Source organism: Quercus lobata, chromosome 3 (assembly GCF_001633185.2).
Source record: "Quercus lobata isolate SW786 chromosome 3, ValleyOak3.0 Primary Assembly, whole genome shotgun sequence".
Lineage (NCBI taxonomy): Eukaryota > Viridiplantae > Streptophyta > Magnoliopsida > Fagales > Fagaceae > Quercus > Quercus lobata.
Genome location: NC_044906.1, coordinates 41,380,687 through 41,398,382, shown reverse-complemented (window position 1 = coordinate 41,398,382; position 17,696 = coordinate 41,380,687). Strand labels below are relative to the sequence as shown.

Genomic DNA, 17,696 nt, shown 5'->3' with positions numbered 1-17,696 from the left:
TCCTCATTTGTAATTTAATATAGCGTAGGATCTCAAAAGTACTAAGCACATTATTAGTGTCAGTCTCATACACAAAGGCACTTTAATTTTTTGATATGATATTAAGCAATATTGTTTTTAGTTTGTTGCCTAAGACCTTAAATATGAGCTTGTAGGCCACGTTACATCAGCTTATAGGTCAAAAATCTACTACTCTCTGGACTTTTAACTTTTGGGATCAATGTGTTAAAAGTGATTTATAACATGCAATAAACTACCATAATGAAGGCAATTTAAAATAATAATTTTATGATCATGAATCTCAGACTTATATATAGAGTAACAGAAGATCAGCCAAAGGGAGAAGAAAAAAAAAAATTAAAAAAAAAGGCCACATACGAACCTAATCAACAAAAATACTTTTTTTTTTTTTTTAATGCAAACATAATTACATCTCAATAATGAAAATCCAAGGACTCTAAAATCAAAACAAAAACAAACCGATTTAGCACTCTCATCAAACTCAACAAACTAAATGTTCAGCTAAAATTAGAACTAAACTCACAAAACCACTCATGCATCAGCATTAGTATTAGCGTCAATAAACTCTCTAACAAGCTAATTTATGAACAGTAGTCCCAATCAAAATATTGAGTCAACTTTTCATTAACAAAAATTTTATATTCATTTCTCTTAACGTCTCTCTCTCTCTCTCTGCACACCGAATAAGCATAGGCTCAAAACCCCGGTGCAAATGGTAAATATTGACCTAGCTTTAACTCTTGGTACTCTCTCCACCTTGGACCAGTACTCGATCTCCACCAGTGTCACAACAGCCAAATCGACTAAACATAGCTTGGAAGAGCTCAAGATCGCCACAATCTAATTGGGACCGTGATGTTTCTCATGGGTTGAATGAATCACAGTGGCAGTGGGGTCTTATTTTATTTAAAAAAAAAAAAAAAAAAACAAATATTGAAGTTGATGTAGTTGTCTGTGAATAATACATTAGCTGAAGTCGTTAAAGTAAAGTTTCTAAACCAAATTACTAAAATTACCTTAAGGCTGATGTGAACGTTCAAACTTGGCCAGTTTAGCCATTGCATTTGAGAGAAATATAATCCATAGGTGAAGTTTAGTTTGACAACTTTAATGTCTTTATATTATAAATTTTGAAAAAGAGAAGTCTAAAAATGCAATTATGCCCAAATTTATTTAATTAGAAATCTAATAAAATTTCTGGATGTCTGATTTATTCTTAAAAATCTTATATAAAATATTTATTTTTCCTAAAATATCTTCATATTTATGAATACAGTGTCCAACATATTATACTTCATTAATTTCATGACTTCCTGCATATATAGGCTAAGAAAAGTGTTATATTGAAGGTATAATTCCAAACCATGGAAACGTTATTACGTGAATACCTACCACTTATGAAAAAAGAATCTATATTCACACAAAAGGTATGCCCACTTCATCTAGATTTTTGCAACTGAATATGGAAATATTGAAGAACCCTCTCAAGATTCTTAATAATACTAAAAGATTGCCCAAACCAATCAAGTAGTTAGCTTCTTAAACTTTCTACTATTAAGCTGTTCATTTGTGTATGCTAATATTTCATTTCTGCAGATAGGGCGTTTGTCCTCATATTTTCATATTTATTTATCTTTATCCAATAAACGAACTGAATAATCCTAGACAGGCCAATTTGACAAAATTACTGGCAGTATATAGTGGAAAAGAAAATCAAAAAGAGAAAAAGCAAGCTGGTAAGATAGGCAGTCTGTAATTCAGAAGAAACCATTTGGGTTCAATTAATAAGCACAAGAGTACCAGCTTAAATTAAGCAACAGAAACAGAATAACGTCCATATACACAGCAGAGAGAACATTAGAAGAAGAGCATAAACATCTAGAGATTCATGTCCCGTACATAAAGAGTATGTACATAATTTAGACTTAAAGAGATTCAATTTACCATCAAATTAAATGGATGCTGACTAGGGAGAACAAAAAGGGAAGAAAACAAGCAGAGAAACGACGACAAACCAAAATTCTTCAATGCACCACTCTACCAGTTGAAGAAACTCGAAAAACAGTCCCCAACAAAATGTTCTTCAGTCCCACTCCCAAACATAATGTTCTTCAGTCCCATGTAACGGAGATCATAGAGTTGGCCAGCCCAGACTCCTCAAAAGTTGACTGGCTATCGTAATCCAGAGACCTTGACGCTCCTGGGATTGCATGTGTCAAGCGAAATGGCCTTGTCTCAGCTTCTTCTAGTTGAGAATAGCAAAACGACCACAGGAGCTGAAAAACAAAAACAAAAACCAAATATGAGAAGTAGTTGAGCATTATGAGGTGGGATAGAAAAACCCTTTTTTTGATAAGTAAGAAGGGAATATTATTAATAAAAGAAAAACAAGAGAAATACAAAGAGTTCACGGTAGTGAACAAAGGAAAAAGGAAAAAATAGACAGAAGAAACCCCTAAACTATTCTAATAGATGAAAGAAAATCCAAAAGGGTAGAGCAATCCGTGAAACCCCAACATCAAGACCAATCAAAGAGGGTCCGCTAACAAATCTCTAATAACTGAACCACAGTTTTCTCCTCATCCTCAAAAGACCGCCGATTCCGTTCAGTCCAAATAGTCCACATTAAACAGCCTGGAACCAAATCCCAAAGATCAGAGCTATGCTTCCCATGCCAATGATACCAACTAAATAATGAGTCCACAACTGAACCTGGCATAACCCAATCAATCCCGAACAACCGAAGCATATACATCCACAAAGAATGAGTTATCGGGCAAAAAAGTAATAGGTGATCCACAGATTCTGCATTGCAACAACACAAGCAACAACGATTCACCAAAGGGCGACCATGAAGCATAAGATTATCCAAAGTAAGAATCTGACCATGGGCTGCTGTCCACATGAAAAAAGCCACCCTTTTAGGAACCTTAACTTTCCAAATTCCTTTCCAAGGGAAGGTGGAATGAGCTGCATTTCTAATCTTATGATAAAAGACCGAGTATCAAACTTCCCACTACTATTAAGATCCCAACAAAGCATGTCACGCCCTCCATCCCTAGGAATTCGGGTTTGGATGAAATGAAGAAGGGAAAGGGAAGCCGCCAACTCCCAATCATTAATTTCCCTATGAAATCCTAAGCTCCACACTTTGTCATTATCCCCCACTGGAGGGCTTAATACCTTAGAAATACAAGCCTCCTTATTAGCCGAGCACAAAAATAACTGAGGATAAAGAATTTTAAGAGGAACATCCCCAGTCCACTTATCATGCCAAAAAAGAATGCGGGAACCATCCCCCACCACAAAAGAGAAATGCTTAGCGAAAATGTCCCACCCTTCGCTAATACTCCGCCATAACCCACAACCATGAGCCCTAGAACAAGCTCTAGTGCACCAACCCCCTTTTCCTTCCCCATATTTCGTGGCAATGACCCTCCGCCACAAAAGTGAGGTTTCATGGTCGTACCTCTAAAGCCATTTCCCTAATAGGGCCTGATTAAAAGGCACCAGTTTTCGAATACCTAAACCACCCAACTCACGCGGAAAACACACCTTTTCCCAAGCCACCAATGGATATTTGAACCTCTCAACTGATGAACCTCACAAGAAGTTCCTTTGAATGCATTCCAATCTTGTCGCCACAGCTTTAGGGATAGTGAAAAGGGAAAGATAATAAGTCAGAAGGCTTGAGAGGGTACTCTTCAGCAAGGTGAGTCTACCACCCTTTGACAAATAAAGCCGCTTCCATTGGTCAACACAACTTAGTTTCCATTTAATGGGACTGTTTATTAGGAAATAACAAAAAACATCCAAGAAACATATTTACTATTAATGTGGGCCATCTAGTAGATGGACAACTGAATATGTAGACCAATTGATTTGTAGAAATGGGTAAAGAATAAATAATTCAAGATAACATGAGCTTCAATAGCTTCTCACCTGTATTGAATCAGTCCGGAAGAAATTTCTCTGGACTCTCCGTCCATCTGGAAGACGGAATCCAACCCTGCAAAGGAGGTTCTTATCACCCTTGGGTTCTTCAGGCAGAGGTGGATATTCCACCTTCTTAGTGGAGCATGTTTTATCCTCTTCAGTAACAATTACATCTTTGTCTTTTGCAGTCATCCCACTTGAGTCTTTCACGCCTTCCATAGAAGCAGCCAATGCCCGTTGCACTTCCTCATCCTCCACATTTGTTTCATCTGAAACAAAAGAACATTATAGACTTGAACCAGCAAGAAGAAACCCAATGCATTTTGACAAGAAGAAATGTCTCAAATGAATCCCTCTTTACAAAGACAAAACTCAAGCAAAATAAAAGCCAAGACTTATAATAACTAACAACATACAGTCCTTGACATCTGCCTGAGAAAGTGTTATCAATAAAGCATCAAGGTCTTGAAACTTTTCATTTTGCAAAATAGGAATCAATTACCAAATTGCATGCTTCTCATCAGGTGAAACTGACAGACAACCTGGATGTGTGAAGTTTATGGTATGTTTGGTTGTGGGAAAAACTTTAATGATGGAAAAGAAAAGCCTTCCCTTGTTTTACTGTAGTGTAAAAGAGGGAGGATGGAAAGGTAATACATTATTTGCATATTTGATACATTGGGGTGGGGGATTTGAATCCAGGATGTCTCCGTTGGAAACGCCAAAAGGTGTCAACCCTACAAGGCTCTTGGCAATAGATTATTTGCATATTTGTGTCATTATATCTTCAAATAATATGAAAATTAATTAGAAAGAACATAATAGTGAAAGGTAAAAAGTCATATTTTTTTCCTCTCATTTTTCCTTCTCAACCAAGCAAAAGAAATCTATAATTATTTTCTATCCTCTCAAAATATTGATATCTTTTCTATCCTTCCTATATATTTCTCTTCTCCCATTTTTCCATCCTCCCTTCTAGATAAACACTCTAGCAATAAAGAATCACCTTACAAATTGTCTGTAATATTTTGTGTATTAGTTAATATATCAGAAAATAGCCTGCAGCTCTATTTCATCATTACTCTTTTTGTGAAGTCAGAGCACCGAAATTTGAAACCTTTACACACCTTTACTTCTTTGAGGAGGAGTTGAAGAACTTTCTCTTGGACGTTTATTAGACAAAGTTATGTGATGATCTTTGGGGCCACCATCCATGAAGGGTAACAGATCCTACAATTGACAGGAAACTTTCTGTGGTTAGCAATGCAATATAACTCAAGCTTGGGTACAAGTTTTATATGAAAATCCTTAGCCCCTTTTCCAATACAAGGATATGCATGCCCATGACACATACCTCCAGCAACCGCTCAGGTTGAACCATTCCACACCAGGAACGCATTTTCTGACCAGTTATGGGGTCGATGACAAGCACTACAGGAATCGAATCCAACTTGTAGTATGTGCAAACCTTTCTGCCTTCAGTTGTATCATCATACACCTATATTCACAAACAAGATCTGCGTGATTAAGTACATAGAGTGTATGTTACTGGAAAGAAAAAGATATTTATCCAAAATTTCTAAGTCTACAATAGACAGCATCCAAATCAGCAGAAAAATATTCTCACAACCATCCAATCAATTTAAAACTTATCATTAAGGTCATGAATATTTGAGCCATGAGGTATTTTAGAATCAACTAGTTGTGGCACAGGCAACTGACAACCAAATATATTGTTACAGTTCTATATGTCAATTAATATTATCTAAAAAACAATCTGATAAAAAATTGTTTGTTACAGAGAAGCAAGGGTTCATAGAAATTTCAACAACCCAAACTTCCAAGATATCAGAAGAAATCATTAAACATAAAAGATACCTATTAATGACCACCCCTCTTAATTGCCACTCTAGATTCCTACATAACCCACAGAACATCAACTGTAAATATATACAAAGAAAACGTTTGCTAGGATCGTGAATTGGAAACCTATTATACAGATAAGACAAGAAATCATGTGGCACAGAGGCATCTATTATTTTGTAACATAACAAGAAGGTGAAGTTAATTCCCATAGAAACCAAAGAAATTGAACCATGTGATGATAACCGACTCCACTTTTATACTAATTAATAGGGTAAATTACAGTAAACCCTGTGGTTAGGCCCGTTTTCACTATACCTACCTATAATTCAAAACTTAACACTTTGCCCATCTAAGATTACCTCTGTTAAGGTTCCATAACCTACCTCTGGCTTTTCCGTTAAAAAACAACTTCTACGACAAATACATAACATAACATGAATCAAAAGGCTAGGGTTTTAATTTTTTGCAAAAATAGATGAGCATTTCAGATAAGATTCCAAACAATTACAGTTCAATGACAACTTTTTGATTAAATTTGGAACCGACTCCAGCACTTTTGCACCAATCCATTAGACCCAGCAAAGACATTGTTAGCTAATTATCAAATATAGACAAAACCTAAAGAAGGAAGAAGACGAAGCCAAGTATCCTATACAGTTTTAGGAGAAATTCGGAACGGTTTTTTTTTTGGGAACTAGTAATTATCCAAGTTGCTGGTGTGAGGAACAATTGCTAGGGGGAGTAATTGCAGCAAAGAGTCAAAAGCCTACAAAGTACAAACCCAAACTTTTTGTCTTTAGCTGGTTGATTGTCTTTGTGTTTTGTTCTCTGGTGATTGTTATTCTCCCAAAACTTAGTATAAATAAACCCAGATTTCCTCAAACTAAGAAACCCATCAAACAGAAAAAACCATTAAATCGACTTTCCTCTCAAGCCAAAACGCCAATTCAATCTAACTAGCCCCCTGAAATAGAAATATTCGAAGTAAAAACCATTCAAAAAACATGAGCACCTAAGAAAAGCCTCAGCAACCCATCCTTTCCTTCATATTCATGACTCATCAAAACACAACAACAAGCCCACCCAACAAACTCCAAATGGCAAATCTACCCAACAAAATCCCAGAATACACATCTGTCGCCGTGACTCATCAAAATGCTAAACCCAAATCCAAAGACAACCCAACCTCCCTTTCAAGTCGAAGTAAGTGGCAGAAAAGCCTAGGCAGTTCAGTCGAACGGCAGATGAGCTGGGAGTCATGGTGGATCGGTGGAAATCGGAGATCAGCGGTGGATCTGCTTATTTCTCTCTCTCCCCAACTCTAGTATTATATTCCTAAGCTACAAGGAACGGCAGATGAACAGTTTTAAGATCATTTAGCGTTTTTGATCTTATTTTCTCGTGTTTTTTATGTTTTTTTGTTTTGGAAGGAGAGAGACAAAATGAGAGTAAAATTACTTATTTACCCATATTTTTAATAGAGGTGGGTTACGGAACTTTAACGGAGGTAATCACAGGTGGGCAAAGTGTTAAGTTTTGAACTACGGGTAGGCAAGTGAAAACAGGCCTAACCATAAGTGGGTTTACTATAATTTACCCTAATTAATAACTTGAAATAGACCAAAGTTAAGCCACCTGCCCATCATTTCCTTTTGTTCTTTAAATTGCAGACATTGAATTCATCTTCCTAAAAGATCTCTAAAGCCATCTAGATTGAAGAACACCTAACAAGATCCTCTAACCGGAATGTTGAACAAGTTAGCTAAACTAATTTATAAAGGTAAGAATAAACAAAAAGTTGGAACAATAGTACATTGTTAGCTGTTTTGAGGTTTTTCTTCCCCCTACAAATGAACTCTTGATATTTGCCTCTAATAGTCTAATAATACCTTCCCAATAATGCCCTTCAGCTCTAACCCCCCAACTGGCAACAAAAAGGATTTCACTCACTAATTATTACCAAACTCTCAAAGTTCCAAAAAAATTCTTTATCTTTTTAACGGACAAGAATTGGACCTAAGAAGTACCTGTCCAACACCAAAGCCTAAGGACCCTAAGCCTTTTCTTAATCCTATTGCTCATTTGAAGCTTTTTTATGGCATTGCAGCTCATACGAACAGTAACCAATTATTTCATACACGAAATTAAATAAATAAATAAGTTCAATGAATCTAAGTACTGGCCTTAAAACCTAAAAAAGGCAATTCCCAGCAGAACTGGATAGGACTTCTTCAAAACAAGGTTTTTTTTTTCTTCTTTTAAATTGGCAAGTCACAAGGCTTCTTGGAAAAAAGTACCCAAAAAATTTCACATTTGAAACCATGTCAAGTAGAACATCCTACAACAATTTATCAAAAATAGGAAGAGAGTCATGTATAAGAACACTCAAGTCTATCAAGAAATCACAGACCTGCCAGAAGATAAAATTGGTACTAATAGTTTGAGAAACAGCTTCATTTGCCCATGTATCCCGATTAAGCTTCACAAAGAAATATAATAATACCGAGTGAGTATGTGTCAACACATAAGAACAATACTTTTTTTCTTTTTTCTAATAGTTCATAAGACAAATAACAATAGAGATATACAAACTAACTATTTAGAAACTCAGATTCAATAATAAAATAATAAAATAAAGCATTTAGAAACTACCATATGAGAGGTGAACTCCTTGGTTGATTGCAAGTTCACCAGGAGCCATTTGTCCTGGACAGAAGCTGCATCTTTTGCCTGCATTTGCAGATAAGTACTTTTAAAAAAACTAGTCAAAGATCAGTCTATATAACCACAAATTTATTGGTATTTCAATTAACTAAAATACAGTTAATTCTAAAATCAAGCTCAAAAAATAGTAATGTACTATTTCACATCCCGAGCGGCACTAAAAAAAAAAAAGACACACGAAAAAGATTATAAAAAGGTTAAAAGCAATTTGCTTCAAACTCAAAAGAAATAAAAAAGGCCTAAAAACTAGGCTAAATTGCATCAAGATATTATTTGTAGAAAACATTGATTATGGTAATCATGGCAAAATGCTGTGACCAAAGCATAATGAACCGTCATGTCTAGAAGGCTTAGAGCCAAATTTTCACCCACCTTTCTAATCATAAATTAAGCTAAGTTCATAATAAACGTATAAAACAAAACCAAAACAATAAAAGGCGTCCTATTTATGGAGTGAAAGAATAACAGCATTTTCCAACTACTTTAATCACAATAATCCATAAGACATTACTATAGTTTCTATTAGAATTGAGGAAGAGGAAGAACAAGAAGTCAAAAATAGAACTCTCCAAACGATCCAACAATAAGCCAAAGATCATATTAAAGATTACTAGTGCCCCTAAAGGTAAGAAAAGGAAGAAGATCGTGATGTTTAAGCCCAAACGGTGAAAAAACAAAAAGGGTCCATTTTCTTTATTTCTTTAAGTTATGCTTTATTTACTATTGTGTCTTTAGAATTTTAGAAGGACATACGACTAACATGACTTTTAATGGAGTTTTATGGTTAGGAATTAATTGTTATAAATAACCTCTTTTGGGTTGTAGGCAGCCTTTTCTTATCTACTTTATAAAATTCCAGATTTGAATATTTCTCTAAGCTCTTTGAGCCTAGAGATTGATATTTTTTTATTACAACTTCAATCCTATTATCTTTTTCCTTGCTTTAATCTTGTTAGTCACAGGAATTGTTTCTTAAACCCTTCTTCTAAGCCATATCTAAGTTTTCCTTGCTGCATGAAATGGTATCAAAGCAAAAGATCTTAGATCTAAGCTACAAAATTTAGATTTGAGTCAAAGGTTGCAACTTTTAGATATGGTTGGTCATGGTAGTCGTCATGGAGTAGAGTAAATCAAGACCAGCAGATATAGATCGCTGAGAGGAGGCGTATAATTGAAGATTTGTTGTGAGTTGTACAAATTCTTCGACAACAGAAACAAGTAGGAGCCCATATGATCTTTGGAGTATTCTTTTGGACATAGAAGGTTTGTATACACATGATTATTTGAATAGCCCAATAGTGTGTGTTGAAATTTCAAACAGAAAAATTTGAAGTTTCACAAAGAAAGTTGTGATTTTTAATAATTTTTTTAACAGCATAATGTTGAATCATAAGAATCTTAATTTTTAAGAAGATAAAGATACAAGATTTGATTGTGTTTGGGAAAAATTTATGAGGCAAGAATTAATTCGATAAGATTCAAGCGATGCAAGGATGATGTTGAGCCAACTTTTAGAATGAAGTTATGTGATTGTTAATGTTTTCAAAGGAGTTACCAAAAAAAAAAAAAATGCTCTAGCAAATATTTTATGTTGCAAAATTGGTAGTCTGCCTATGACCTTCTTGGGTATGACTTTGGGGGTTCCACTTAAGGCTACTTTGATATGGGATCCTATTATAGAGAAAATGGAGAGGAAACTTTCTAGTTGGAAACATTTATATTTGTTGAAGGGTGGTAGACTTACTTTGTTAAAAGGTACTTTATTGAGCCTTCTGACCTATTATCTATCCTTGTTCACCATTCCTAAATCTATGGCTGATAGATTAGAAAGGATTCAGAAGAATTTCTTCTTCTTCTTTTTTGGATAAGTAATAAAACTTTTATTCAAATATGCTGAACATCATGTTCACAATGGTGAACATTCTGATCAAGAAAAAATACAACAAGATCAAAAACTTAAGCCAATAGAGGGACTCATGGTTGTGGGTTGCACTGTTGCAGAGGAGTATTAGTGCGGGTGGGGAGAGCCTCTTCACACATGGTTATGAGGTGGGAGAGGGTAATCGTATTTGGTTTTGGTACAATCATTGGAGTGGACACCTTCCTCTAAAGGATCTTTACCCTGATCTGTTTGCATGCTCTGTTTCTAAGAAAGTTTTAATTTGTGATGTGCCGATTTCTTCTCCAGATGGGGGGGAGTAGGATCTGGAATTTACAATTCTATAGAGCTTTTCACGATTGGGATTTGGAGGATGTTTATTCTTTTTTTGAGCTTCTTTATTCCAAGTTGCCTATGGGGGAGAGATGATAAGTTGATTTGGAGTTTGACTAGGGTCGTACTTTTGATGTACATTCCTATTATAACTCTATTTGTGGCTCCCTCACTCTTTCTTTCCCATGGAAGTGCATTTGGCATGTAAAGGCCCTTAAAAGGGTGTCATTCTTTTTATGGGCAACTGCTTGGGGTCAGATACTTACAATTGATAACCTTGTTAAGAGGGGACTCTCCCTAGTTAATTGGTGCTGTATGTGTCGATGTTATGGGGAAACTGTGGATCATCTTTTGCTTCATTGCAAGTATGATCATGCGTTGTGGAGTGAAGTTTTCCTAATGTTTGGGATTCAAGGGGTGATGCCAAAAAATGTAACATCTCTTTAGGGTGGAGGAGCTGGTTGGCAAAGCACTCCTTAAAGTTTGGATTTTGGTACTAGCGTATTTGATGTGGTTGGTTTGGTGGGAACGTAACAGCCGCACTTTTGAGGATGTTGTGAGACGTTTAGATCATTTGAAGTCCTTGCTAATGCAAACTTTGTTTGATTGGTCTCAAGTTGGGGTTTTATGCACCGTTCTTCCATTTCTGACTTCCAACAATCTACTCAAATTTCAATTTGATTTGTTTGTAATTACTTTAAGTACTATGTGTTCATCATCGTGAACATAGAGTTAACTTTTCTTTATCAATGAAATTTCTATTACTTATCAAAATAAATAATAAATAAAGAACTGTTCTTAAGCTTGTTGCACAAGTTCTTATTGGGAGTTCTTGATGTACTTAAGAAAACAAAGAAAGAAATGATGGAAAATGTTATTCAAGACTCTACTTGATCATGGAAAATTGAAGTCAAACTAGAGGACGAATTTTAAGGTAAGGATCCTGAGGTTACTAAAGCCTATTATTTTTTTGATAAATTTACACTTTATTTCTAATTTGAATATTCCTTGAGCTCTTTGAACCTAGACATTGATATTTGATTGTTCAAACTTCAATCCTATTTCTTTTTCTTTGTTTTAATCTTGTTTGTTCTTGGAATTTCTTCATAAATTGTTCTTCAACACTAGAGCTAAGTTCTCTTCATAGGATTCTCTTTACATTTAAAAATAATACTCAAAAATCACTTTTTCCACAAAGAGCCTCCACTCCCATCATTTATATGTAACCATCATCTCATCATCATCCATCAATGATTAGCATACTTTGCTTTTCCATTCCATCATTAAATCTGTGCACCTAAAGACCATGTGAACCGACACATACAAAAAGTACTCCCTATGTCTTTATATAATATCCTAACTTGACAATGCACAATTTCATGTAATAGGATTAAAAGTTCCCCACCTTGTCATTATGAAATTCCAAATTTATCCTTATTTAACATTAATAAGTGATTTATTTATAAATTACATTAATAAGTGAAAATATACCTCATATTTTGTCTAATAAGTGTGATGACAAGGCTATTTATGGAAGGTACAAAAGTCACTCCAGGAATTTTGACAATGGACATTATTTTTGGAATGACAATACTGGGACATCTATAAAGAAAAGGCAGATTATGGTTTAGGGATGAAGTATTAGACACTTGTACTGATATGGACTGAAAAACCAATGAGCTCTAGCTCAAATTGCATGTCCTCCCTCATACTAAACGGTAAAGGGTAAGGTCATTGGATCAAAACCAAATGAGTGCTTGAATAAACGTACCAATAAAAAAGTTACATGGGATTGAAATATATAATTGCAACTGTGGATTGGTGACCTCTCTGAATGTAGTCCTTAGAAAAAAGAGAAACCAAACCAAACAACTCGAAATAAAACAGAATTTTCTCAAGTTGCAGTTTTGTATGCCAAACCACTAGATCTGAGGGATTTAAAACCATGCATTGATAATTTGAATACTATACTAAAAGCAGCAATTACTCCATGAGACTTTCTAGCTGCCTTTTTTTTCAATTTTTTTGGAACTACAGCCACACAAGTTAGCAGTGAAAGTAGGCAAGCACAATATGCCCAAAACAACAGCTAAATGATATTTGATTAAATAAAGACAAAAACAAAAATCTCATGGCTCACATCAAACCAAACCATAAGGTTTCAGTGATGCACTAATTAAATAGAGGGGGAAAAAGAAAATGATAAACAAGAAGAAATTAACATGTTTTATCACTGATGCAAAAAGGCCTATTACACAGAAAACATACATATCCTACTCATGCTAATAAAATATGCTAAAAATGATTTAAAATCTAAACAACAATTCACTACTGTCCTTAGTAATGGTTCTTTGATATCACAAGGCTAGCCATGGTAATATACTCAAGGAATTGTGTAAACATATCATCTAACTTAGAATAACTAGAAATGTACATATGATTCAATTTTATTTTTTTTAAAACCAATTTTGAACATAAATTGTAATACATAGCCATGAGAAAACTCAAGGGCCATACTCTTAAGGCTTGAATGCCTCCAAAAAGATCATAATGAAGCCAATATTTTTTGCCAAAAAAAGCTACTACTAAAATTCCAATACAACTAGTAATGGTCACCCATCTCTTATCTCTTATAAGATTAATTTTTATAGTGCGAAAGCATGCAGACATACCTTTTCAAAGGACCCATGCAACATCAGATGATAGGGAGGACGATATAAAGAAGCAAGATTATCTCGGTGGCTCTCTGTTGTAGATGAAGCACCTTGGTCTGATTCCCAAACCCCAGGGCGTTTCATTTCCTCATCAAAATTACGGAATGCAATTAATGAACTTGGTTCACGCGACGGATATCCTATCCTTGATGCTCTAGATGGAAATAACAAAGAAAATTTTATCTTAATGAACACCAGAGTCCAAGATGCAATAAGTAAAACAAGAAAACGACATTGCATGTCAAGTTGCAACTAAATGATAGGATTAAGAAAACATAAAACAGAAGCAAAAAACAGAGACGTATAGCAGCTGGAACACCCACATACTAAAAGCTGGCATAAGGCAATATCATTGTGCAACATTGTCTGCCATTTGTTGTTACCAGACAAATATAACAAGTACAAGCAGGATTAAGAAAATAAAATATCGTCCTGAACATCAATGGCATAAAAAATTCATTGAAACTGTCGTGATACATAAAAATAGTACCTTTTGATGTTATAAAATTAAATAAACGAGGTTCTCTGAATCTTAAAAAAGGTTAGAAATTAAATTTATAATGGTTACAGACGAAAAATGACTAAATGAATCCTGATTAACATGACAAAAATGAAGAAAAATAACAAGTCACATTCACGCTATTCATCCATTTCCAGAACCTCATCAGTATACTTCAGATGCAGCATGCCAACACTATAGAACTGTTTGTTTCGGCATAAATTTTTTTCCATATTTTCAAGCATTTGGGGCAGCTCAATTTCAGTTGACTAGGATCATGGGCTGTGGGGCATAAATTGTTTTACACCTGCACACACACACCCCCCCCCCCCTTTCGAAAGTCCGGCTCCTCCTCACCACCAAGTATTTCGACCCTACACCGCCTGTCAGGTAAGTTTTCTCTGTCTCCCACAGTTTCAATCTCTATCTTTGTCAATCTTGCCCAGCCCACCATTCATCAGTTTCACTAAACCCCAGCACAGAAGAAGCTTCCAACAAGTCTTACCCCCAACAATCCAGAGGCCGGTCTGCTTTTGATTAGGGACCCATATAGATTTTGTTGTTTTTGTGTGATTGTCAAGTTAGAAAATTACTTATATGCTTATCTTTTTTTGTTGAACAAAAAAATTGTTTAATTTTTGTGCAGAGGAATTGATCAAATATAATTTGAGTAAGAGATCAAAATCCCTCTATAGTATGTTCTGCTTATTAAGAAATCAATTTACATGAATCTTTTATTTATTTATTTTAATGATGATGTTTACAAAAGGAAAATTAATTTGCTAGAAAGATTTCATCTATTTAAGTTTTTTTGGAACATTTAGTGTTTTCTATTAATATTGCTGGTGAATTATATTGTAGCAATTTTATAAATTCCATTAGTGATTTTTCGTACAAGCCAAGCACCAGATTTTTTTTTTTTTAACATTTCCAAGCATGCAACCAAACACAGTAAAACAAGCAATTTTCCATAAACATGTTTTTCAATAAAAAACATCTAACGCCAAAGCAAACAGAGTATAGAGGGAGAAAAAAAAAAAGACAAGGAAAATGGTATATTGATGAAATTATTATATGCAAGTCCAGTATCTTCTGCATTCAATTCACTCAATAAATAACATATTGATGCCTTGCTAATCAATTGCAAAGTCAATTTAATATCAGGAGATATTGCAAATCATGGGACAAATGGAAACTATTTTTCAGCTTTGTTAAATAGAAAAGAATAAACTTGGTTCACAATTGAGGTACACAAAATTTAACCAAGGAAAGTTCTGATTATAACATGAAAAGATAACCGCACAGGTGACAGGACACATTTGAAAACAAAAATATTCATTGCCACAATTGAAATTGTATGCAAAGATTTCAGTTCAAATGATCAAGGAAGACTGGAGAAAGAAAACATACCCATACAACATTGCATCATCATAAAGAGCTTCCCTTATAACAGGTAAAGGAGGGCGTACTTCATCTCCATCATTTTCTCCAACATTTTCATTTCCTATGTCCCTCTCCAAATTACTGAATTGATAAACAAAAGCTAATGTCATAAAATAAACCAATCGCATAAATTTAATCAACTGACAATCAAAATATTATAATAAATAAATAAATAAAATTTTTAACTTACCCTGTATTCTGATCTGCCAAAGTGTTCACATTTTCTGCCGCTGGAGATTGTGATGGCGCTACCACTGGCACTCCTTCATTACCCACAAAGAACAGCTGAATAGCTTCCTCAAGCTTCCAACTTGTGGCCTGTTCCCACAAGGCTCCACCATTCAGTTTCATACAATGAAACAAAAACATTCATATAGTTCAAAAACCACCATTCACAGACAGTGGTAGCAAACAAAACCGTTCATATAGTTCAAGAAACTAGATACTGAAGACAGTAAAATTTTCAAATAATTTCTATCAATCAAAAGATTTCAAGAAAACATAAAATTAATAACATCAACTAAGGAGATTCCCAAATACTGGCATTTGTTTACTGAACTCAGCTTAACCAAAGCCCTATATGAGATTGGCTCTACAAACCTTTCATGAATTAAATAAAAAAATTTATACATGTTAGAGAATAAGGATGAGGTTGTAGTTTCAAAACTCACTGTGTTTTTGTAACTTAAAAATCAAAAACTTCTTTTTATAAACTCATTAGTTGCAGCTGCCCTTAGATTTTTCGGCATCGTATCTAAGGTGACAGAGGTGATCTCCTCTGCCACCTCTCAACTTATCACACAACAACAAAAACACCTACTAAGCCTTAGTCCCGAATTTGTGGCCTGGCTATAGATCCTCAACAAATTGTTCAAAGTCGGGCCACTCTATTCTATCAAAAGTTATATACTCCCAGTCTCAATTTATCGTGCCCTTCTTTATTTTACAAATCAATTTCAAAATCAAAATAGTTAACCCCAAAAAAAAAAAAAAAAAAAAAAAAAATCAACTAAAGGAATGCCTATATACTGGTGTATATATTTCAATATGTAGACAACCCATTTTGAGAGTGCAACATCTAAAATCATTGAAATCCATATAAATTCTAATTACACCAAAACATAACACAAAGTTAGAGCCTTTTCATTCTAATCAGCATGTCAGACAATCAAACCATCAGTATTATTAAGTGCCCACATAACATAACTAAACTTTAATACACAAAGCAATCTAACAAACCCACATTACAATCTCTTTATTAAACAGCCCCAAAATTTAAAACACAAACTAAAATCAGAACCCCAAAAAAATATATATATAATGGTGAAAACCCAGAAGCAGATTCGGTCTTTTAGTGCCAAAGATGCAAACTTTATTATCAAAGAAATCAGATATAAAAAAAAAAATTAAAAATCATGACCTGCAAGAACTGTTTGGCTGTATCGGCAGTCTGGCCAACTGCGATCTCTAGAAAAGACGACACCATACTCTGCTTATCAGTTGAAGAGAGCACCCCTTCCATTGCTTCTCTTTTGGGTCTTTTTTTTTTTTGTTAACTCAAACGCTGAGCTCTCTCTCTCAAAGGGTTTTTTTTTTCACACACAGAATGCCATTTATTTTTTTGTTTTTGTTTTTGTTTTACTATTTATTTATAGCTCTTCAGATCAGACAGAGAGAGAAACCCCGACGTGGGTTAGAAAATAGGAGACATCCTTTTGGTTTCTCTTCGCGAATCACAATTTTTTTTTAGCTGTGAAATTTGTTTAAATTTTTTTATTTTGTTTGTGTAATTACGGATTTGACCTTTGGGGATTGAAAACTGGGTGTGTCTGTGAAGTGTTAACGTTGTTGTGTTGTGTGCTAATTTTTGTGAAAGTTGGGGGTTATTTTTGGAGAGTGTTGTAGGTGGAAGATGAGCCTGTTTGTGCTTGCTTGAGACGAGAGACTAGTGTTTTAGTTTGAGACAAATTAATTACTATTAATATATCCTTAAAAAAAAATACTAAAAATAATTCCTAAAAAAAAAAAAATAATAATAATAATAAATTACTTCTCGATACTGTAATATTTTCATAATAAATCTCAAGTTATAAATTATTATTGTTTTTAATCAAAATACACTATTGAATTTTTTTTTTTTTTTCTTACCTCTCGTAACAAAATTTGTTGCAAAAGCGCAACCAATTTTCTTATTTCTATGGGAAACTAGACTGTGCTTACTTGGATGGATTGGGCTTGGCTGAACTTTAGAAAGCCCAACCAACTAGACTAGGCTTTCCAT

At 34.5% G+C, this 17,696-nt stretch overlaps 1 protein-coding gene across 1 annotated transcript; it reads right to left on the bottom strand.

Annotated features, from left to right (window-relative positions):
- Nucleotides 1-1,777: 1,777 nt before the first annotated feature.
- Nucleotides 1,778-17,168, bottom strand: LOC115981757 (plant UBX domain-containing protein 7). The gene is made up of 10 exons (XM_031104103.1): nucleotides 16,836-17,168; nucleotides 15,606-15,733; nucleotides 15,383-15,496; nucleotides 13,432-13,627; nucleotides 8,476-8,553; nucleotides 8,234-8,302; nucleotides 5,312-5,455; nucleotides 5,085-5,187; nucleotides 3,964-4,226; nucleotides 1,778-2,297 (listed from the first exon to the last, which is right to left on the bottom strand). Exons 1-10 carry the CDS (start codon nucleotides 16,935-16,937, stop codon nucleotides 2,133-2,135), a joined length of 1,362 nt encoding a protein of 453 aa, XP_030959963.1. The 5' UTR covers nucleotides 16,938-17,168; the 3' UTR covers nucleotides 1,778-2,132.
- Between the last annotated feature and the right edge of the window lie 528 nt (nucleotides 17,169-17,696).